Raw genomic sequence first — 20,300 nt, 5'->3', positions numbered from 1 at the left:
CCAGCCATTGTGGTCACTTGGGAAGTGAATCAATGGACAAAAGATCTTCTTCTGTCTCTCCTCCTCTCTGTGTATCTGACTTTCTAATAAAAATTAAAAATAAATCTTAAAAAAAATAAGCAATAATGTAATCATCAAAAAAATGAAGTTAATCTGCTCACTCTGATACTGGAAAGAGGCCTAATAGACGCTACTAAAGGGACAGGGCAAACTAGTGGTCATGCAGTATACATTAGGTACGGAGAACATTTCTGTAAAAACATAAAAAGATTAACAAGGAAGTCAAAGGATTTGAGGGGGTGGAGACTTTTGTTTTTGCTTTATTTCTATAATGCTTCATTTTAAAAAAAATGATTATCTGTATCTTCCTAAGTTAAAAAAAAAATTACCAAACTGCTAACAACCCTAGCCATTAAGAAGTAGATTCAGTTGTATCCCCGTTATAAAACAGAAAGAACCTCAAAGGAGTTAGAAAAGCAAGGGCCCCCACTAAAATGTCAGCGCAGCACAGCCATATGTCCCCTTCTCACCACTAGCCCAACTCCCCCTGGCAACAGTGTGCCCGGAACAGAATCAGCACACAGCCCTACACTCTCTGCTATGTCAGGATCACCAGGTGTAGCAATCAGAACTGCAAGCCTCAACTGTCCACCACCAACCAAAATACAAATCCTTGTCAGAGCAACAGCAAAAATAATCAAAAAGGGAAGTTTGTCCCTGAGCATTAGGTCAAGTGCACTTTATCAATTTCATCTGAATCAGGACACAGACACAACTCCATTTCATTCAACAAATGTCTTCCCCTAAGGTACTCAACTCTGTCCTAAGGAGAGAACAAGAGTGAAAGAAGACCCAGGGCCGATCACCAGGAACGAGAGAGAACTAGGGAGAGGGCCACACACATACAACTGACCAGAAGCCAGGCCACGCGGGTTCATGGCTCAAGGAAAGGTATGTGGAACCACCAGAGGCGTTGTTGGAGAAATTACACTTCTCAGAACTAGACACTCTTACACGACCTGATCTGCCCCTCTTTTCCATTCACTCAGGTCAATCTGTTGACTTCCCTTTCTCTTGCTGCTTAATGCACATCGCCATCTCATTTGTATGAGAAGTCAACACATTTTAGGTATACTCTCAGTATTAAATGCATTATTATAAATATTTCTTCAATTAAAGTTGCATTTATTTGAAGACTGTCACAACCATATACACAGGTCACTGAAATAGCCCCAAAATTCCAGTAGTCTATCAACTCTACCTTCTCAACCATTTTTGTGTGTGTGGCTTAGATTTTATTTACTCATTCAGATTCACTTCACAGGTGAGAAAATAAAATCATCATAGAACAATCATGAAACAAGTCAGGGTAAGGTTTTAACTCTAGTGGGACAGACAGGATAATCCAAGCACAACAGTCTGAGCCCTGTCGACATCCTGTGTGTGGTGGTGGTGTTGGTGGCGGTGGTCCAGACGCAGGATGGTACATGAAGAGGAAGAACATGATGTCAAAGAACTTAAACCCAGAGCTGCAAGCAGCATTTCTCTGTCTCACACTTCACAAGCTTCTGACACACCAGGTTATATGTAAAGAGTGCAAACTTCACAGTCAAGAGATGTGTGTGAATCTGGAGCCATCACTTCTGATCATCACCTGTGGCAATCCTGTCCTGGCTCCCAGTGTTACTTTGCTCACAACTGTAATTTCTCGCTCTCAGAGTGGCAGTGAAGATTACGGACAACCTGGGCAAATTCACTATATGTTGTCTGGTCCAGACAAAGCAATACATAGGTGATGGTTAAAATAATCATTACTAATTAGTATGAACTCTAACTCTGGAAGCTAGTAGGGCAAGCACAGGTCCATCAAGTCACTTGTAGCAAATACCAAGGAAGTCTCTGTGCTGCACTGAAGAGCAAGCAGAATGCCTGATCCCAAGAGCTATGACAACCTGACAACCTCAGACAAGCCTAGAACAGTGGTTCAGAAAGGATGTTCTAGAAGATACTCCAGAATTCCACTTCAGTGCTTATTAGCTGTGAGACTCTGAGCAAGCTGCTTATAGGAGACGTCCATTCCTCAACAGAAACCCAGCTAGTCAGAGTCCTTTGGGGTACTGTGTGGGCAAGGTGTAGAGATTAAAATCAATGGTTTAATCCTCATAATGTTCCCAGTACAGCATCAAGCTACAGAAAGCACTCCAAATGGGGAAAGCCTACCACCCCAAGGAGTCACTGTGAAAGGCGCCTGGATACAACCTGCCAAACTAAGATGGGTTTCAGATAAACACACAATTTTCCAACAGCTACAGGGTCTCATGTGATTAATAAAATACTAATAGTAATAGGAATGTTATTCACAGTAGCTTTTAAAAACAAATAATGATTGTTGAAAATAATCAAACAGTAGAAAACTGCAGGTTGAGCATCCCTCATCTGAAACCTGAAATTTAAAACGCTCCAAAATCTTCCGAGTGTTAACATTCAAAAGGTTCACATTTCAAACCATTTCAGAAATCAGATTTTTAGATTGGGGATGATCAATAGGTGAAGTCTATGCAAATATTTCAAAATCCAAGACATTTAAAATCCTGAAACAACATCTGTTCCCTAGTATTTCAGAAAAGGGACACTCAACCCATAACATAAATGTGTGCCAAGCCAACTTTCAGGAGGAGCCACTGGAAGTATTGTGAGGGTACCCCGCAGATCTGCCCCTCAATGCACACACGCCTCTCAAATACAGAAAAGGGTCAGACTTATTTACAAAATGGGATCACAACATGAATATTATGCTTACTCAACATCTCATTGATATATCGTTCCATATCAATACCTAAAATCATTCTTTTTAGCTGCTAGCTAATATCCCAGTTTAGGAGTAAGCTATAGATTTATTAATTTACTACACTAGGCATGTATGTATAATATTTTGTTATTAAAAGCAATCTCACTGGGGCCGGCTTTGTGGCATAGTGGGTAAAGCCACCATCTGTGATGTTGGCCTCCCACATAGGTACAAGTTTGAGACTTGGCTGCTCCACTTCTGATCCAGCTCCCTGCTAATGCACCTGGGAAATCAGTGGAAGATGGCCCAAGTGTTTGGGTTCCTGTCACTCACAAGGGTGATCTGGAAGAGGCTCTGAGCTCCTGGCTTTGACCTGTCCTAGCCCCAGACAATGCCATTATTTGAGGGGTGGTGAACCAGTGGATGGAAATGCACTGTGTGTGTGTGTGTGTGTAAAGCTCTGGCATTCAAATAAATAAATAAAAATATTTTAAAAATAAAAAATAACCCTACAATGAACACCTTATGTGGAGGACACTGAACAGCTGTGTAACTACTGCTGCTGAGTCAGTATAACCCAAGGTTGCTCACATTTACATGCTGGTAAGTACTGCCAACAGTCCTTCAAAGGACACATACACATCTTCTTCTTAAAACACGAGCAAAACATCTGGTACCATGTGGGTTACGACACTGGAAAGTGGCCCTCATCTTCAATAAAGGATGGAAACCCAGTTTCAGACCTTACTTTATCCTTCTAAGCACTTGAAGTTCTATATTGCCAATTAAATTCACATCTCACCATCACCCATAGCATGGCCTCCCCGGAAATGATGTCGTTTATAATAAAAACCAATCTTCTAGAACATTCCATTCCTGTCTTCAAGCCAACTGGGGGAGGAAGGAGGACTCCAAAACCAAAATGTCCCTATCCTTGTCTAGATCCTGCAAAGTCCCCACTAAAACAGAATCATCCCACGCAATGCTCACACAAAAGCTCAGCTCTGTCGCCACGTTTTGAAGCAGAAATGGATTAAAATCTCTTAATCAATAATCACTGGCCCACAGGTAGTTTACACGTTTCATTTTGTCCTGTAATATTATTATAACAAGGAGCAAGAGCAGATAAAGGTCATGCTGGTAATTAAAGCTATATTGTAGAAATATGCACACCCAAGATATGATTAAATAAGAAAATATTACTCAGTTCAGTATCATCATTAAACTTGCATTAATTTATAAATATTTAAATGGGCCATATGATGATCATAAATAATCTGTTTTTGTCAGTTTCTAAAGTAACACAGCCCATAAACCCTTTGAAAAATGACTGCGGAGAGAAACAGCCAAGGAAGTGTACAAGGCAGACTTACATTCAAATGCTGTAGTTGTGGCTTCAGGCAGAACCTGGCCTATCACATCCTAAACAAAGAAAGAATAAAGACACACAATTAGCCATCTTCTTTATTGCTAGCATGTGGCAAATCCTAGCGGAAATAGGAGTACCTGAGGAAGATTTTTGAAAAGTTGGCATAAAGTGTAAAAAACATAAGCTCATTATCACACTTAGCCCTGAAATGCAAACTCTGGAGTTTAAAATCTCTATTTCAGGAAGAAAAGCCTTTTTTCACTCTGTGTTGGCAATACTCATAGAGAGTATTAATAACAAATTATTTTACTCAGTTCAACAGTACTTGCAAATACGATTGAACACATGTAAGTGCAACACTACGTATAGATACACCTGTGTTTACCCCAGAAGCTTGGCTTCGTCTTCTGGAAACTGTGGAATATACCGCAGGGCACAAGCCAAGGAGTCTGGGAGGGTGGGATGGCTTTCAATCTCAGCCCTGCACTCAGCACACTGCAGACCCCCCACCACACACACCCCATCCTCGAGGGGGGACAGCAGCTGGACGCACGGTTCCAGGACAGTGACATAAGTGCATGAAACATTTCACACCAGTGATGTTTAACAACCTTGACTCATAAGCAACAGAAAACACTTAAATGACATAGAAATGAAGTTAAATTACCCTACAATTTTTTTAAGTACATAATCTGTTATCAATGTTTAAACAAATCTGTAGAGTAGAAAAGTAGTCTACCTAGCTGGCTTAACGGAAGAGGCCCAGAACACCCAAATATGGAGAAAGCACCTTCTCCCCGCAGTCACACCCAGTCCAACTTGAATGGCCTGCAAACCCCATCTCTCTCCAGGAGCTCTGAGGGCTGTGCCAGGCCTGGCTGCAGGCAGCTGGCTGACAAAGCTGCCGGCCGTACTTCCCAGCAGGGAGCCCGCAGCCCTTCCAAGCGGGCGCACTTAGCAAGCACAGTGTGGGCTGCAACTTCCTACTAAAGGCAATCCTCCAGAAGCTTTCTCTGCTGCAGTGGCAATCTGCATAACAGTCCTGCTTCCCCCTCATCAAAAATAAATAAATAAATATATGCATATAGCATTGATCAAAGAGGTATTACCTTAGGCAGCCCTCTCTCATTAGAATTGAAAGAGAGCACCATTTCCTGGCTCTAGTCTGAGCAGCAGGAATGGCCAGTTTCTGAAAAAGGATCTGTAAAAGGACTTCAGTGCAAAAAAAAAGAAAAAAATCTCCCTGCACACTCAAAGCTACACAGTATTTAATTAACAGCAAACTGCACAGTGACTACAGAATTAAGTACACAGGTAGTCCTGTGTAAGACCTGGAGTTCTGGGGCCAAACCCAGCGACCTGGCCGGGCTGCAGGCCTCTCAGGAGTGGAGTGCCTCTTTTCCTTACGTGTAAAATAGGGTAACAGCTATACCTGCCTTGTGGGACTAAACAAGCTGGTATTACACGGCCAGTGCTGCATTATGGACTGACTGCAGGGACAGCACCAAGCTTCCCGCATTACACGATGTACAGCCCATGTGTCAGCCCAGCCCCTGACAGCCCATTGCAGCAGGCTAACTCCCTGACTTCATTCTTCCAAAGCTGATGTGAACTCAACGTCCATCACAGGAGCCCACGAGCTCCTGAGGACTCTCTTGTATACGGGAGAACGGATTCCACCCAGCAGCAAACATCTAATCAGCAGAAATCCCCACGGGATGGCCAGAGCAGCCTTGGCCCATTAACATCAGCAAGGCACCCTCACACACTTCGCATTCCCTTCACATTTTGCATTCCCCATATGCGGTCAAGAGAACAAAACAGACTTGCCAGAGAACAGGCTCCACTGTTTTTATAAAGCAAAGAAAATGGGGCTATGATACTACAGACCGAGGGAGAGGGAGGAGGGGACATGGGAAAATTAACCAACAGGGCAGGCAAGTGGCATAGTGCTTTAGGCTCATGTCTGCAATACCAACTCAACCCAAGGTTGCTTCACTTCTGATCCAGCTGCCTGGCAGTGTGCCTGGGAAATCAGTGGAAGACGGATCAAATGCTTGGGTTCCTGCCATCCATCTGGGAGGCAAACATGGAATTCTTGGTGCCTGGCTTTGGCCTGGACCAACACTGCCTGTTAAGGCTGTTTGTGGAGTGAGCCAACAGATGGAAGACCTCTCTTTCTGCCTCTCCCTCTTACACTATCACTCTGCCTTTCAATGAAATAAATAATTATGACCTTTAAAAAAATATTTACAAAATTAAATCAACAGCTGATGGTCATTTTTAAGCAAAGTACATTTTAATGATTGTATGTGTGTGTTGTGCATTTTAACTGACCTACGTATTTCCAAGTGACTTTTTCTCCTACCCTCAACAACACAATGTCTTCTCTAGCCCAGAGGTTTTAAAAGAAAACCTAAGTTTACACATTGTGATGGTGACTGCTTCTTGATCCTTTTCTTCTCCTCTCCAATAAATCAGACAAACATCAGGCACACCAGAAATATAATTCAGCTTCTCCGACACGCCTGGGGTGCAGTCTGCAGTGAGCAGGACTTGGGCCTTGACTTTAGGAGATTCATAAGCTGGCTGCAGAAGTGAAGACACTTGTAGTACAAGAGACAGACAAAAGACACAGGCAGCAAACTGCTTGTGTTAAGTCAGAAGGAAAAAAAAAACAAACTGCAGGCTCCTTTTAGACAGGAACAAACCAGCTGAGAGGAAACCAAACTGGGACCTGCAGACTACAGAGTCCAAAGAGCAGGCAGAGGGGGCTGGGAGTGTCCTCCCCCAATCTCTTGCACAGTTTTCCCAGAACTGGGAACTCATCAGAAAGAGGAGAAACACAGACACCAGAGGAATACATGCAACAGATTCCCCATGCCCAGCCAGCATGCTGCTAATCACTGTAGCCGGCCAGCGAGTGCTAAGATCCCATACAGGGTGCAGGGGCCTCCGCCTGCAGGGTCAGCATCCTGTAGGGGTGCTGCTTCCCGGCTGCTCCTCTTCTGATCCAGCTCCCTGCTTATAGCCTGGGAAAGCAGTGGAGAACAGTCCAACTGCTTGGGCCTCTGCACATATGTGGGAGTCCTGGAGGAGGTTTGTAGCTCCTGGCTTCAAGTGACGCCAGTGTGGTCACTGTGGCCATCTGCAGCGAAGGGGGCGGGGGGGATGGCAGGTGAATCACCAGAGTAAAGATTCTCTCTCTCTCTCCCTCCCTCCCTCTGTAACTCTATCATTCAAACAAAATAAACCTTTTAAAGAAAAAAACAGTTCTGAGAGGCCAGGCACCCTGACCTTGGCAGCTACTTGATGAGGTAGTTACAGGACCACTGACATGTGGTCTGAGACATGCAGTCACCCTGCACTCAGCGACGACAACCTGCTCCTGGCTTCCTCATCAGGCTCTGTCAAAAACTGACTTGTGCCTTTGGCAAAGCATCGTGTCCCACTAGGGACCATGTCTCCTCATTTGACAACAGGAACAGGGGAGTCAGACACAAGACATTAGGCAAAAAGGATCCCTCCAGGCTCCAGGACGGGCATCTGGGCCAGGATTTCACACATCAGCTGAGGGGCCTGGGTCCCATTTCAGAGATCCTGGCTCATGCTCCAGCTCCCCCCGATGTACACCCTAGAAGGCAGCAGGTAACACAATATGTAGTTAAGTCCCTGCCATCCACATGGGAAACCTGGAATGAATTCCAGGTTCCTGGCTTTGGCCTGACCCAGCCTCAGTTGCTTTGGGCATTTGAGGGAGTGAAACGGCAGATAGGAGATCTGTCTGCTTGTCTCAAATTAAAATTGACTCTGAAACGTTCACGGATATAAGTCAAATCTGTCACAGGTCTGCTGGAGCTTGTTGGTTGGTTGTGTTTTCCTCTTCTTGATGAGGAGGGAGGTGAAGCTGGAAACCAGCTCACGGAGTCCACTAGGCTTGCCTGGTGGCCTTTGGTGGTGGTGGCGGTGTGGGGAGGGGGCAGCAGCACAGCACCGTTCTGCCTGGGCTAACCTGAGATTGGCACTCTGGTGGTACCACTCAGAAAAGTTTACTTTCATGCCAGTCAGCTGTAGTCAGGCGCTGCTGGGAGGAGCTGCCAGAACAGGAACCCCAAGCGGATTCCTCCTTGGGGGAGCACTCTAACCAGCAAAGGCTCTAGTGGGCCTCAGAACTCTGCATGGTGGGTTGATCCCCTGCTCTCCCTGCTTCCTCACAGGGGAAGAAATTAGAAACACAAGAGGCACCAGGCTGATGGGCAGGCCTTGCCAGGCAAACTGGCTCCAGAGTGTGTAGTCTGTACCACCGCTGAGCCACCCTGCCAGAAACAGCTAACATCTTCCACTGATCCCATGGGGAAAGAGAGGGGTGCTGGGGGAAGTTCTTCTTTCTCATCGCAGACACAATCTCAGTCCTCACCTGTCTCTGGGACAACTCTCAGCACCCCTTTTTTTCTAAATAAGGAAACAGGGGCTCGCGGAAGTGGACCGACTTGCCTGCTTAGTGTAGCAGGTGGCAGGTAAACTCAAGTACTTGACTCAAAAGTGAATGTTCAAGGCAGGTGGCTAGCTGGCAGTTAAGCCCACAATCCCGCGTCGGACTGCCTGGGTTCTATGTCAGCTTCCAGCTCTTGACTCAAGCCAATGCAAACCGTGAAAGGCAGCAGAATTGGCTCAGTAGTCAAGCCCCTGACACCCATAAGAGAGACTCAGACTGAGTCCCCCCTTGCCCAGACTCAACCTGCCCCAGCCCCAGCTCACAGGCATTTGGGAAGTAGGCTAATAGATAGGAGTTTGCTCTGTCTCTCAAACAGAAATGTGTGTGTGTGTGGGGGGGGGGGGGGGGGGTTGGTTGTTACTAAAAAAAAAAAAAAAAACCTGTAATGTTCTGTCCATCACCCCATAACCACATGCATCCTCTCTCAAAGATGTCTCGTCCAGCAAGCACTTCAGTGTCCCAGGACGCAACAGAAACAGGAGACACAAATGGCCATGTGGTGCACTGTGACACCCTCATCCCACATCTGCATGCCAGTAAAGGCACAGGCTACAGCATAACCCTTCCCAGGTACTTGGGACCCTGCCACCTGCGTAGGAGACCAGATGGAGTATTGGGTTCCTGGCCTTGGCATGGCACATACTTGGTTGTTGCAGCCATTTGGGGAGTGAACCAGCACACAGACACTCACACACATACTCTCTCTCTCTCCCTCTCTGAGCCTTTCAGATAAATGAATCAGAGAGAGAGAGAGAGACGTCCATTCCCTCCAGAAATTTACCATCCAGCAGATGAAGCAGAAAGGTGATCAGGACCAAACACATACGCACTAGAAATGGTCACAGCACAGCAGAGCTTGGCTGCCCAGCCTAGAGAGAGAGACAGCCTGGGACCTGGAAGAACAGAAGGCTCACTGTACACACGGGGGCCAAGGCTACTCCAGGGACTGCGCAGTGAGCTGGCCCAGAGTACCACGCTAAGGAGCCTGGGCCTGACTGTGAGAGCAAACCTGTGTGCATGGGAGTGTGAAGAGAGACCTGAGTGCAAAGAGAAGAACGCCACTTGGTGCACACAGTAGGAGGCTGTTACCAGCCCACTCTAGCTCCTACCCTGCTGGCAGAAGTAGCTGAAATCCCTTGGGCTACTCATGATGCCCGGGATAGACAATTTTCAAGTTTTCAAAACCAACTTTGATTGAGGGACCCAAGAGAATTAAAGAAAAAAAAAAATCACATGACAAACTTTTCTGAGAACCTGCCTCCCTGCCCCTCTCTTATCTCCCTGGCGGGTTCTTTCACAGATCTGCTACCTGAGCCAAGATCAGCCCACCTGGGCCCCTGGCATGTGAGGCAGCCCCTAGCAACCCGGAAATCACCATGACAGACAAACCCCTCACCTAGCCAGGGGCAGTCCGCCTCAGATCTGCACCTCCCAGACCACCAGGCACCATGGTGCAGCAGCAGGCTGGCCCGTCAGCTCTCTGCTCCTTCTCAGTGTGCCTTTGAATAAATGTGTCCCTGCTCTTCTAAGCTGCTCTGGTGAATTCTTCTCCCAGCCCACAACACCAGCCTCCATCCAAAACCACCTGCTTCAAGGTACATTGATTTATTCTGTATATAAAATGGGCACAGGCCACCCTGTCACTCTCAAGCAAATGCTAGAAAAATGGACAGTGCAGCATGACAGGAGAAAGATAAAGGGGGGCATCTTTAGGAGGCCGGGGAACATGGACAGATGTCAAAAGCTTTCTGTACCAAAGGAAACTTGAAGTTCCACTTTTCTAGAAGTTGCAAAGCACCCTGGGGCAACATTAAAGTAAAGAAATGTGTAGGTCCATGGACCCCCCCACTCAAGACCCACTCTGTTTTGGGGGAAAAAAAATCATTTCACCTCTGCAACTATGAACAACAACAACAAAAAACATGGGATGAACTGGGGTCACTGGGGTTACAGATGGCTTTGGGGTGGGCCCACACCATGGTGTGACCTCCTGGGTACTTTCCCTCTATTTTAACATCTCTAGAACTGGGCTGAGGTGCTCCCTACCCAATGGATGGCAGGTGACAGTCTAATATGACACCACAGTTTGTTTTTTTCCCCATTGGAAATCAAGTTATAATGTCTTATGAGTTCTGCTAGACAATAGTACCTTGGTTTGCTCCAATCCTGGATTACTAGTAGGTAGTGGTCCATCTCCCCACATCTCAGCCTCTGAACAGGGACCTTGCCCCAAAACACACAGAGGAACCTCTTCCACTCACTGCTTTCCTCTACCAGCTGTTGGTTGCTGCGTGTGTGACAGCCTTCCGGTCTAGCTGGGAGTTCCCTGAGGACAGGGATCGGGTCTCCGCCCTGCCCCTGCTCCTCCTATTGCATGCCTCCAGTGCCAGGCTCCAACCTTCTTGGCCAACCCCATGGGGTGATGACAGCCCCGAAACCACCACCCCGGGAGGGTCCCCCCACCCTGCGCAGCCAAGGGGCAGGTGACCCCAAGTTCCCACTCACCAGCACGTCCCTGAAGAGCAGCTGTGGCCCCGAGTGCACCGTCCAGTCCACCGCGCCACTGTTGGGGATCTTGATGCGAATAACCAGCACCTGGTTCACCTGATTCTCCATGGCATGGACCGGGCCGGCCAGGGCCAGCCACAGCATTCCAGGTTCAAGGGACTCCCATCCTGTGGGTGGCGCCTGGGCACCGGAGAGATGAGGGGGCTGGGGGAGTGAGGGTCCAAGAGGCGACCAGCGAGCTGACGAGGTGGAGATGAGGTAAAAGGGCCTGTGTGGGGGGCTTGAGGTGTCTCCCCCAAGGGTCGGTGCAACTGGGGAGGCGGGCGGGGGCCCGTCGGGAAGCTTCTGGAGTTACAAAAACAGGGCGAAACGGGAGCGTGGCGCGCTCTGCCTCCGCGTGCGTGTGAGGGCAGACGGCAGATGAAGGATGCGATCTGCCCGGGGGGAAGCTAGGCGGCAGGTGTCCTCGGTGGACAAGGGGAGGGTCCCCGACTGGAGTGCGACTCAATCAGGACCTACGACTAGAGAGGAGCCGCGGGGGCCGCCAGACCCCAAAGGCGCTCCGGGCCGGGTGGGCGTGGGGAGGCTCCGCGGGCAAGGGTCAGGGGCCGAGTCCTCCGCCCCCACCGAGGTCACAAGGCGCGGCACCTGCGGACTCGGCCCCGGCAGCCCGAGGCCGCGAGTCCCGGCAGCAGTGGTGGCGGCGTGAGGAGGAAGGCGGCGGCGCGGGCACTTGTACTCCGGAACCAAAACGCGCGGCGCCGGAACCCCGGGAGCTGACGAGCGGGACCCGCCTCCTGCGGCGCCATGTTGGAAGAGGGCAGCTCCCGGACAGACCCGCCCCCGCCCCCTTGCTGCCCAGCCGGGCTCCGGGAGCCCCGACCCTAAGGAGCAAACTTGGGGGCGACGATGGGAAAGTCGGGGAAAGGGCTGGTCCTCGCCGCTCGCCGTGCCGGCGCTGCCCAGAGCCCTCCCTCGGCGACAGAGTGACGCTAGCCCTTTGCTTTCCTGACCCCTGGCGAAAGGCAGCGGAGGGGAAACGATCCTATACCCGAGGAGGACCAAACTTGCCTAGAACGGATTTAAACCTGCAAGTTGCGTGCTGCCTGCCTGGTCACCGAAGCTTCCGGGAGATAGGCGCCGCGCACCTCGGCATGCCGGTGGCTGCGTGCATCATGTAAGAGCAAGGCAAAAACGGAGAAAAAAAAACAAGTGTAGTCTTTCCCCCCGCCCCTTGCTTTTTCTAGTTGACAGGCCCAGAGAATCGCCCCGCATCTTAGCAAACCGTTTATGAGTTTTCAGTTGAGTGCACCCTAAGAGAGCAACAGGGAGGACATTCATACACTAGGGACAGCTGCGGTGGTGGCATCATTATCGGTTTCCTAAACCGTTGCAATTATCCGATCTATTCCATACAGTTTCAGATAAACTACAGTGCTCAGGCAATCAGTGACATCACGGCAGTAAATTCTTCGATGCTTTTAGATGCCTAAGAATTCCAAGCGTATTATCTCGGCGGTCCCTGCTTCTGCCTCACAACTCATCAACTTGCACGCACGTTGTGCCTTTTCTGTTTCTAATGAGGGTGTCCATAGGGCGGCTTTGCAATTTGGGGGTTGCATTTTACTATGAGCAGCAGAGGAGACGACGGACCCATTTCCCATCTAACATAATTCTTGCAAGGAAAGAGTTTTTCACGTTGTATAATATCAGTTTTTTTTTTCAAGGACAATATAAGTAATAAGTGACCACCTTTGAGTTATTGTAACTTAATAGCTTAGCTGGAAATTCTGATGTTCTAGGAATGTTCCCTTTGCATCTGCACTTCAATGATGTGAAAAATAAATTGCCCATCCAAAGTGACTATGTGCTTGTTTTTCCTGAAAGCTAATTTCCTACTATTTGAAAAAACTAAGCTACAAAGCTGGAGACTTCCCACCAACCCGTGATTTTGCTAAAATGTCTTTCCCATTCATAATACCATGAGGAAAACCCACACAAATTGTCAGATGTGCATACATTTTCTTAAGCTTTCCTTACACACTGGCACACTCATAACTCCTTGCCAATATTTGCAGGGTCAGTATATTCATACTTAAATTCTTCCGAAGCTTTATCTGGTAAAAAAAAAAAAAAAAAAAAAAAAAAAAACCTTCACTTGGATTGCTTAAACAAGTGTTTTTCTACAAAATCATCTCATTGCGAGAGACAGACTCCAATCATACAAGATCATTCCATTTGGGATCACAAATAATCAAATGCCACTTTCTTTTTTTTTTTTTTTTACCAAATAAAGTAAGTTTTATTGCCCAAACTTAAGGCCTACTCTCTCATCCAACTCCTTTCTTTCTCTCTTTCTTTCTTTCTTTTTCCCTTCACCCTCTCTTTCAAATACGTAATTCAAGTTGCATTCAGTAGTCAGCATTGAAATCGTATGTAATCTTAAGATATTTACGAGTAGTGCACGCTCTCTTTTTATACAACAGATTTAGGACAATCACACAGGGATGGTCTTAAGGGAGGGTGATGGTTCTGAAGTCCTACTGCACCGAGAAGCTGTGACTTCTGTATTGTTCCTGCTGTGTCCATTGGTCCTACTGAGTCATTTACTGTCTCAGTAGGTATGACGGAAACTTCCTGCCTCTTGAGGTTTCTGACACTAGAGATGAACAGATGAAGGAAAGCTATGTTGGGTCACAATCAATGCCAAGAGAACAAGGAGTAAGAGATATGAAAACGATGCCATTATCCCAAGTGCCCACCTTCACTCCTGTTACAGGAAGAGGGACATGGATGAAAAGTCAGGTGCTCTGTGGCCTCCACAACGGTGGGTATTCTGAATGGTGAGAAAGTATGCAAGCCCAACTCTCCCACCTTCGCCGTTCGGAACGTCGTCACACAAGCAGCCCATTCCTTCATCATGCAAAGCTCCTCACTTGCTCCTCTTCCACAGCCCCTGTTAGACAACCAGCGTTCCGTACTCAGTCTCTGCGTGTGACCAACTCTGGAAGACTGAGTGAGGCTGTGCGGGGTCTGCCTCAAGTCCTTTCCTTTTGAAGGATGAACCATCTTCGACTGCACGTGTAGCCTGTGTTGTGGAGACCCATCCTTCCTTTGAGGGACACTGGGCGAGTGAGGCTGCTGTGAGCGTGACATGGTTCGAAGGCCTGTGGTGGACCCTGCTCTCAGTTCTTTTGGACATACACCTGCCAAGTGAAGTGACTGGCTCGTATTTTCTATATGTGATTGTTGTTGGAGGGACAGCCGTAGTGTTTCCCGCATTGGCTGCACCATATATTCCCACCAAAGACACACAAACATTTCAATGTGTTCACATCACCTTGTTATTTTTCTGTAACTTTTTTTTTAAGAGAGCCAGAAAGAGACAGAGACAGATAGATGGAGTGAGAAAAACTCCCCAGATCTCCACAGCAGTCAGTGCTGGGCCAGGTGGAGCTGAGAGCTGAGCCGGGAAATCAATTCAGGTCTCCCACTTGGGCAGTAGGAACCCAATTGCTACTAGCTCCAGCACTGCCTCGTGGGTCTGCACTAGCAGGAAGTCGCACTCAGGAGCCGGATGTGGAGCTGAAGCCAGGAATCGGACTGAAGGTGGATGACCTACCAGCATCTTCTCCACTATGATTGACTGGGATTTATTTTTGTCTGTATTTTTTAAAGATGTATTTATTTTTATTGGAAAGTCAGATATACAGAGAGAAAGAGAAACAGAGAGAAAGATCTTCCATCTGCTGATTCACTCCCCAAGTGGCCACAATGACCAGAGAGCTGAGCTGATTTGAAATCAGGAACCAGGAACCTCTTCTAGGTTTCGCACATGGGTACAGGGCCCCAAGGCTTTGAGCCATCCTCAACTGCTTTCCCAGGCCACATGCAGGGAACTGGATGGGAAGCAGGGCCACCAGAACATGAACCAGTACGTATATGAGCTCCTGGCGCATGCAAGGCAAGAACTTTAGCCACTAGGCTACTGCACTGGACCCTCTGTATTTTTATAGTAGCTATCCTTTTGTATATAAGGGACATCTCAATGGGTCTGATTTATATTTTTATAATGTTGAATGCTAAACATTTGTTTCAGAGGTGTGCTGGTTATTGGTATATATCTTTTTTGGATAAATACTGACCCAAGCCTTTGCTAATTTAAAAAAAGAATAAGTTATTTTATGTATTTGAAATACAGAGACAGAGACAGACAGACAGACAAGAGATCTTCCATCTACTGGTTCACTCCCAAACACGTAAAACAGCCTTGACTGCACCGACCCAAAGCCTGAGACGGGGACTCAATCTGGATCTTCAGCCATCCTCTGCTGCCTCCCAGAGAGCACATTCTCAAAAGGTGAGATGGAGCTAGGACCCAGACTCTCTGATGTGGTACGCGAGCATCCTGCAATAGCATCTTAAATGCAGCAACAACTGCCCCATTTTGTTCATTTTGAAATCTGTTTTTATTGTTGCTGTAAAATGATTTTCTTTATTGATGCAAATTGTACTTTGCTCTTATCAATTCAGAGTGAGTTTTTTGTTTATCTCTTAATGCCTTTCTATCTTCATTTCTTAGCTCTGGTGCTGGGCCATTCCCACCAGCTTCCCTGGTGCTAACCCAATCCATAACACCCTTTTCTGATTGGTATCTCACGGTCATCCCTACTACAATTTATTCTCAACCCAGTTGTCTGGACTGGATCCTATGGGTTAAGCCACCACTTGCAACACTAGCATCCCATATCGGAGAACTGGTCGGAAACCCAGCTGCTCCTTCTTAGAATCCAGCTTCCTGCTAATGCACCAGGGAAGTCAGCAGGAAATGGCCTGAGGGCTTGGGTCACTGCCACCCCTGTGGCAGACTTGTTGTATCCAACCTGAAAGTCTTCCCAAGAAATGCAGCCCAGACAACTCTACAAAGCAGCAAAGTTTATTGAAGAGGCAGGTAAACAGACCAACCGGCTGGGGTCAGCTCTCCTTTCCTTCAGTGACACCAGAGTGAAGGTTATAAGGGTTTTTATAGAGTGGGTAGGTTAGGTAGCCATGGGAACCAGGTGAGTTGGGGGCAGCCACTGGAACAATGGGTGAGCTGGGCAGCCACGGGAGGCAGCCATGAGAACAATGAGGGTAGCAGCACACACAATGTTAGTTCTTGAAGTCAAGGATTACTGACAGGGCATGTTATACCTTGTGCTTTGGCTCAGAAAGCAAGAAGGCAACACAGCCTTTTGTACAGAAGCATAAAGAGCAAGTGAGTAAACTTGCATAGACCTGAACCAAAGTGACTCCATTTTGTGACTGGATTCCATAGACCCAGTTGGAGTTCCAGGTTGCTACCCTGCCCTCAAGCTGGCTCAGCCGCAGCCACTGTGGACATTAGGGGAATGAAGCAGCAGTTGGAAACTGTTACTCTCCCTTTTCTCCTTTTCTCCCTCATTTCTGGCCTTCTGCCTTTCAAGTAGATTTGGACAGTGTTGTGACACAGCAGGTGCAGTCACACTATCAGAGTGCCAGTCAGAGTCCCAGCCACTCCACTTCTGATTCAGCTGCCTGGAAAAGAACTGTTAACATACCTGTTAATGTTCCTGGAAAGGCAGCAGAAAATGGCCCAAAGACTTGGGCCCTTGCCACCCGTCTGGGAGAGCTTGCTGGAGTTCCTGGCTCCTGGCGATAGCCTGAGGAAGAGCTGGCTTTCTTGGTCATTTGGGAAGGGGACCAACGCATAGAAGATATCAGTGTTACTCTGCATTTTTTTTTTCCTCAAGAAAAAACAAATGAGCACTTCTGTGGTTTCACACAACCCAATTCCAGTCTAATCATGGGGAAAACATCAGGTCAGTCCAAATTGAATTGACAGTGTACAAAATATCTGAAAATTTCTCCCCAAAACTGCCAAGGTCATAAGGGAACAAGGGAAGTGTGAGAAGCTGTCACAGACCAGAGCACACTAACGAGACGTGGCAACTGCGTGTGATGTGCGAGCCTGATGGAATCACAGAGCAGGAAAAGGACAAGGATGCAAAGACTAGTGAAACCTAAGGAAGTTCAGGGTTTAGTCAATAACCTTTGTGGATTGTCCTAGTCTTTTTCTAAAGGTGTATTTATTTATTTGAAAGAATCACAGAGGAGACAAGAGAAACAGACACAGAGAGAAACAGAATCTCCGTTCACTCCCCGACAAATGGCCACAATAACCACGGTTAGGTCAAGCCAAAGCCAGGAGCCAAGAGCTTCCTTGGGTGGCAGGAACCCCAAAACTTGGGCCATCTTCTCTGTTTTACCCAGGCCATTAACAGGGAGCTAGGACATGAACCAGTGCCCATGTGGGGTGCCAGTGCTACAAACTGCAGTTTCACCCACTAACCATATAACGCTGGCATCTGTTTTAGTCCTTAATGCATGTACTTTTTAAAAAAATGTTTATTCATTTTCATTGGAAAGTCAGATTTATAGAGAGAAGGAGAGACAGAGAGATCCGCTGGTTCGCTTCCTAAGTAGCTGCAATGGCTGGAGCTGAGCCAATCTGAAGAAAGGAGCCAGGAGCTTATTCCAAGTCTCCCATGCAGGTGCAGGGTCCCAAGGCTTTGGGCCATCCTTGTCTGCTTTCCCAGGCCACAAGCAGGGAGCTGGATGGGAAGTGGAGCAGCCAGGACACGAGTGCCCATATGGGATCCTGGCACATGCAAGGCAAGGATTTCAGCCACTAGACTACCATATCAGGCCCTGATACGTTTACTTTTGTAAGATGCTAGAAACTTAAGTGAGGATAAACTAGACCTCTGTATACCTTGTAACTTTTCTGTAAGTCTAAAATTATTCTAAAAGCTATTTTTCTAAAAATATATTTATTTTTATTTGAAAGGCAGATTTATACAGAGAGAGATATCCTCCATCCTCTGGCTCACTCCCCAAATGGCTGAAATGGCCAGAGCTGAGCTGATCCAAAGCCAGGAGCCAGGAGCTTCTTCTGGTTCTGCCACATGGGCACAGGAACTCAAAGTTTAGGGTCATTCTCCATGCCATTAGCACAGAGCGGGATCAGAAGTGGAACAGCTGGGACACAAGCCCGTACCCATAGGAGACACCTATGCTGCAGGCTAAAGATTACCCTGTTGAGCCACCACACTGGCACTGGCCTTGAGAGTTTTGTTTGTTTGCTTGTTTTGTTGCTGTTGTTTTTTAGTAAGCTGCGTTTCTACATATCATTAGTAATGTCCTAGAAACTTTAGTTTAGGAGCTAGAGATTAACTAGTGGTAAAGATACTTATTAAGATGCCTGCATTCCACACCAGAGTATTCAAGATCAATATCCAACTCTCGCTCCTGACTCCCACTTCCCACTAACACAGGGCCTGGGAGAGAGTGATGACGGTCAAATAATTGGATTCTTGAAGCTCATGTGGGGAACCTGAATTGCATCCCTAGTTCCTGGCTCTCAGCTTCAGCTCTGTCCCTGACCCAGCCCCTTGCCCATTGCAAATCTCTAGGGAGTGAACCAGCACATGGGATAGATTTTTCTCTGACCCTCAAACAACTAAAAATGTAAAGACATACATGAATTTGACTGAGGCTATAGCAACAAAATGATGAAACATTTTTCTCATCTTATTCAACATCCCTAAATTTAAAGTAAAGAAAGCATGTGAAAAGTCATGGATGAAACCGAATGCAAATTCCCAGAAATGAGACAGGAAAGTTTTCTCTCTTCCATTTCAGCAGGAGTAGGGAACAGCAAGAATGACCCCAGCACTCACACAGGTGCAGAAACAACCTCCCTGCCGGTGTCTATAGCCCGTCACTGCATGCCAGGCCCTGGGGTTTCCAAATACCCTTGCCTGTCGCTGAGTGCCAGGCCCCAGGAGTTCCAATACCTGTAATGATGAGCTCATTTACTTCCGTGGCCACTGGGTTGAATTTTTCTGCAGAATACACTTTCCATTAGGTGGAGCAGGCTGATATTCCTGCAAGTCACTGTGGGCTTATCTCTTCTCTCGTGCTAGTGCAGGGTCCCAAGGCTTTGGGCTGTCCTCTACTGCTTTCCCAGGCCACAAGCAGGGAGCTGGATGGGAAGTGGAACAGCCAGGATACAAACTGGCACCCAAAGGGGATCCCAGCACATGCAAGGCAAGTATTCAGGCATGGAGCCATAGCACCAGGCCTAGATAAATAAATCTTAAAAATATATATAGAGAGAGAGGAAATAGAAATTTGCTCTTCATCACAGGGCCGGACCTTAATACAATGTGTGAAAAAGATTACAGAATGATCTCCTATTCTCATGAATTATGTTCATTCCATTCTTAACACATCCTATATTTTTTCCCCCACTTTCATTACATGGACTTTTACATTTATATCTATTTACTGGAGGATTCATTTTTATTTTGTGTATTTTTTTCCCTTTAGGGTTTGGGTAGATAACTTTTTAGGTCTGATTTTAAATTATGTAGTAGTGTTAAAATAGAGTAAAATGAATCACCTTGTGGTTAATAAATTCAACTTTCTGCCGACAGACAGATTGTTACAAAATTACTGACATGTTCTAGCAGAAACAGTAAAGGTGATGTCAGATCACTACTTGAAAAAAAAAAATCATGCTACGTAGTGTTAATGATGTTACCTTAACATACCAGCTCCGGGGCCTGCATAATTGTTTCTGCCAACCCATAAATTTTTGAGTAACAACAAAATTATTGTGATTTTTCTTGCTAAATAATTCATACATTACAAAGCATGTATGTAACAAGGCCCATGAATCACCAAAGCATATGATGATCATCTATCTAATGACATATCTCTTTTCATAAGATGGATCCAAACAGATTTATGTATTTAGGTTAACTAAAAAATACTGAGTTTATAAGATTCATAATTCTTATCAACAACCATTAAAAAAAAAACACCTTCAGATCTTTAAGAAGTACACTCCCTATGATTGGCTTTTAAGCACGGAAGGCGTTTGTTTATCAAAATCCTGGTGTTGGAAGCTACTTTTTCGAGAAGTCTTACAGCTTTTAAATTGATACGATAAATATCCCTGAAGATAAATTAATAATATAATGGAGTAGTACTATGTTCATAAACTGTATTTAAAATGATATAAGTGCAACTAAAATAGCTATAAGCAATACAAT

General features: G+C 46.6%; 1 protein-coding gene across 5 annotated transcripts in view; it reads right to left on the bottom strand.

Annotated features, from left to right (window-relative positions):
• The window catches only part of MAP2K5 (mitogen-activated protein kinase kinase 5), a 251,876-nt gene extending 240,004 nt beyond the window's left edge, over positions 1–11,872 (bottom strand). For 4 of the 5 annotated variants that reach the window (XM_040969747.1, XM_040969746.1, XM_040969748.1 and 1 more), the window contains exons 1-2: positions 11,158–11,871; positions 4,162–4,210 (exon numbers count right to left, since the gene is read on the bottom strand). In XM_040969747.1, the coding sequence (XP_040825681.1) occupies positions 4,162–4,210; positions 11,158–11,304 (196 nt within the window). In that variant the 5' untranslated portion in view covers positions 11,305–11,871. Of the gene's footprint in view, positions 1–4,161; positions 4,211–11,157 lie in introns of all 5 variants that reach the window. The other variant, XM_040969749.1, reaches the window with a different exon arrangement.
• Between the last annotated feature and the right edge of the window lie 8,428 nt (positions 11,873–20,300).

The sequence above is a fragment of the Ochotona curzoniae genome, unplaced genomic scaffold (genome assembly GCF_017591425.1).
Source record: "Ochotona curzoniae isolate NIBS_2020 unplaced genomic scaffold, NIBS_Ocur_1.0 scaffold_4701, whole genome shotgun sequence".
NCBI classification, from domain to species: domain Eukaryota; kingdom Metazoa; phylum Chordata; class Mammalia; order Lagomorpha; family Ochotonidae; genus Ochotona; species Ochotona curzoniae.
This window is presented reverse-complemented; position numbering and strand designations above follow the sequence as displayed.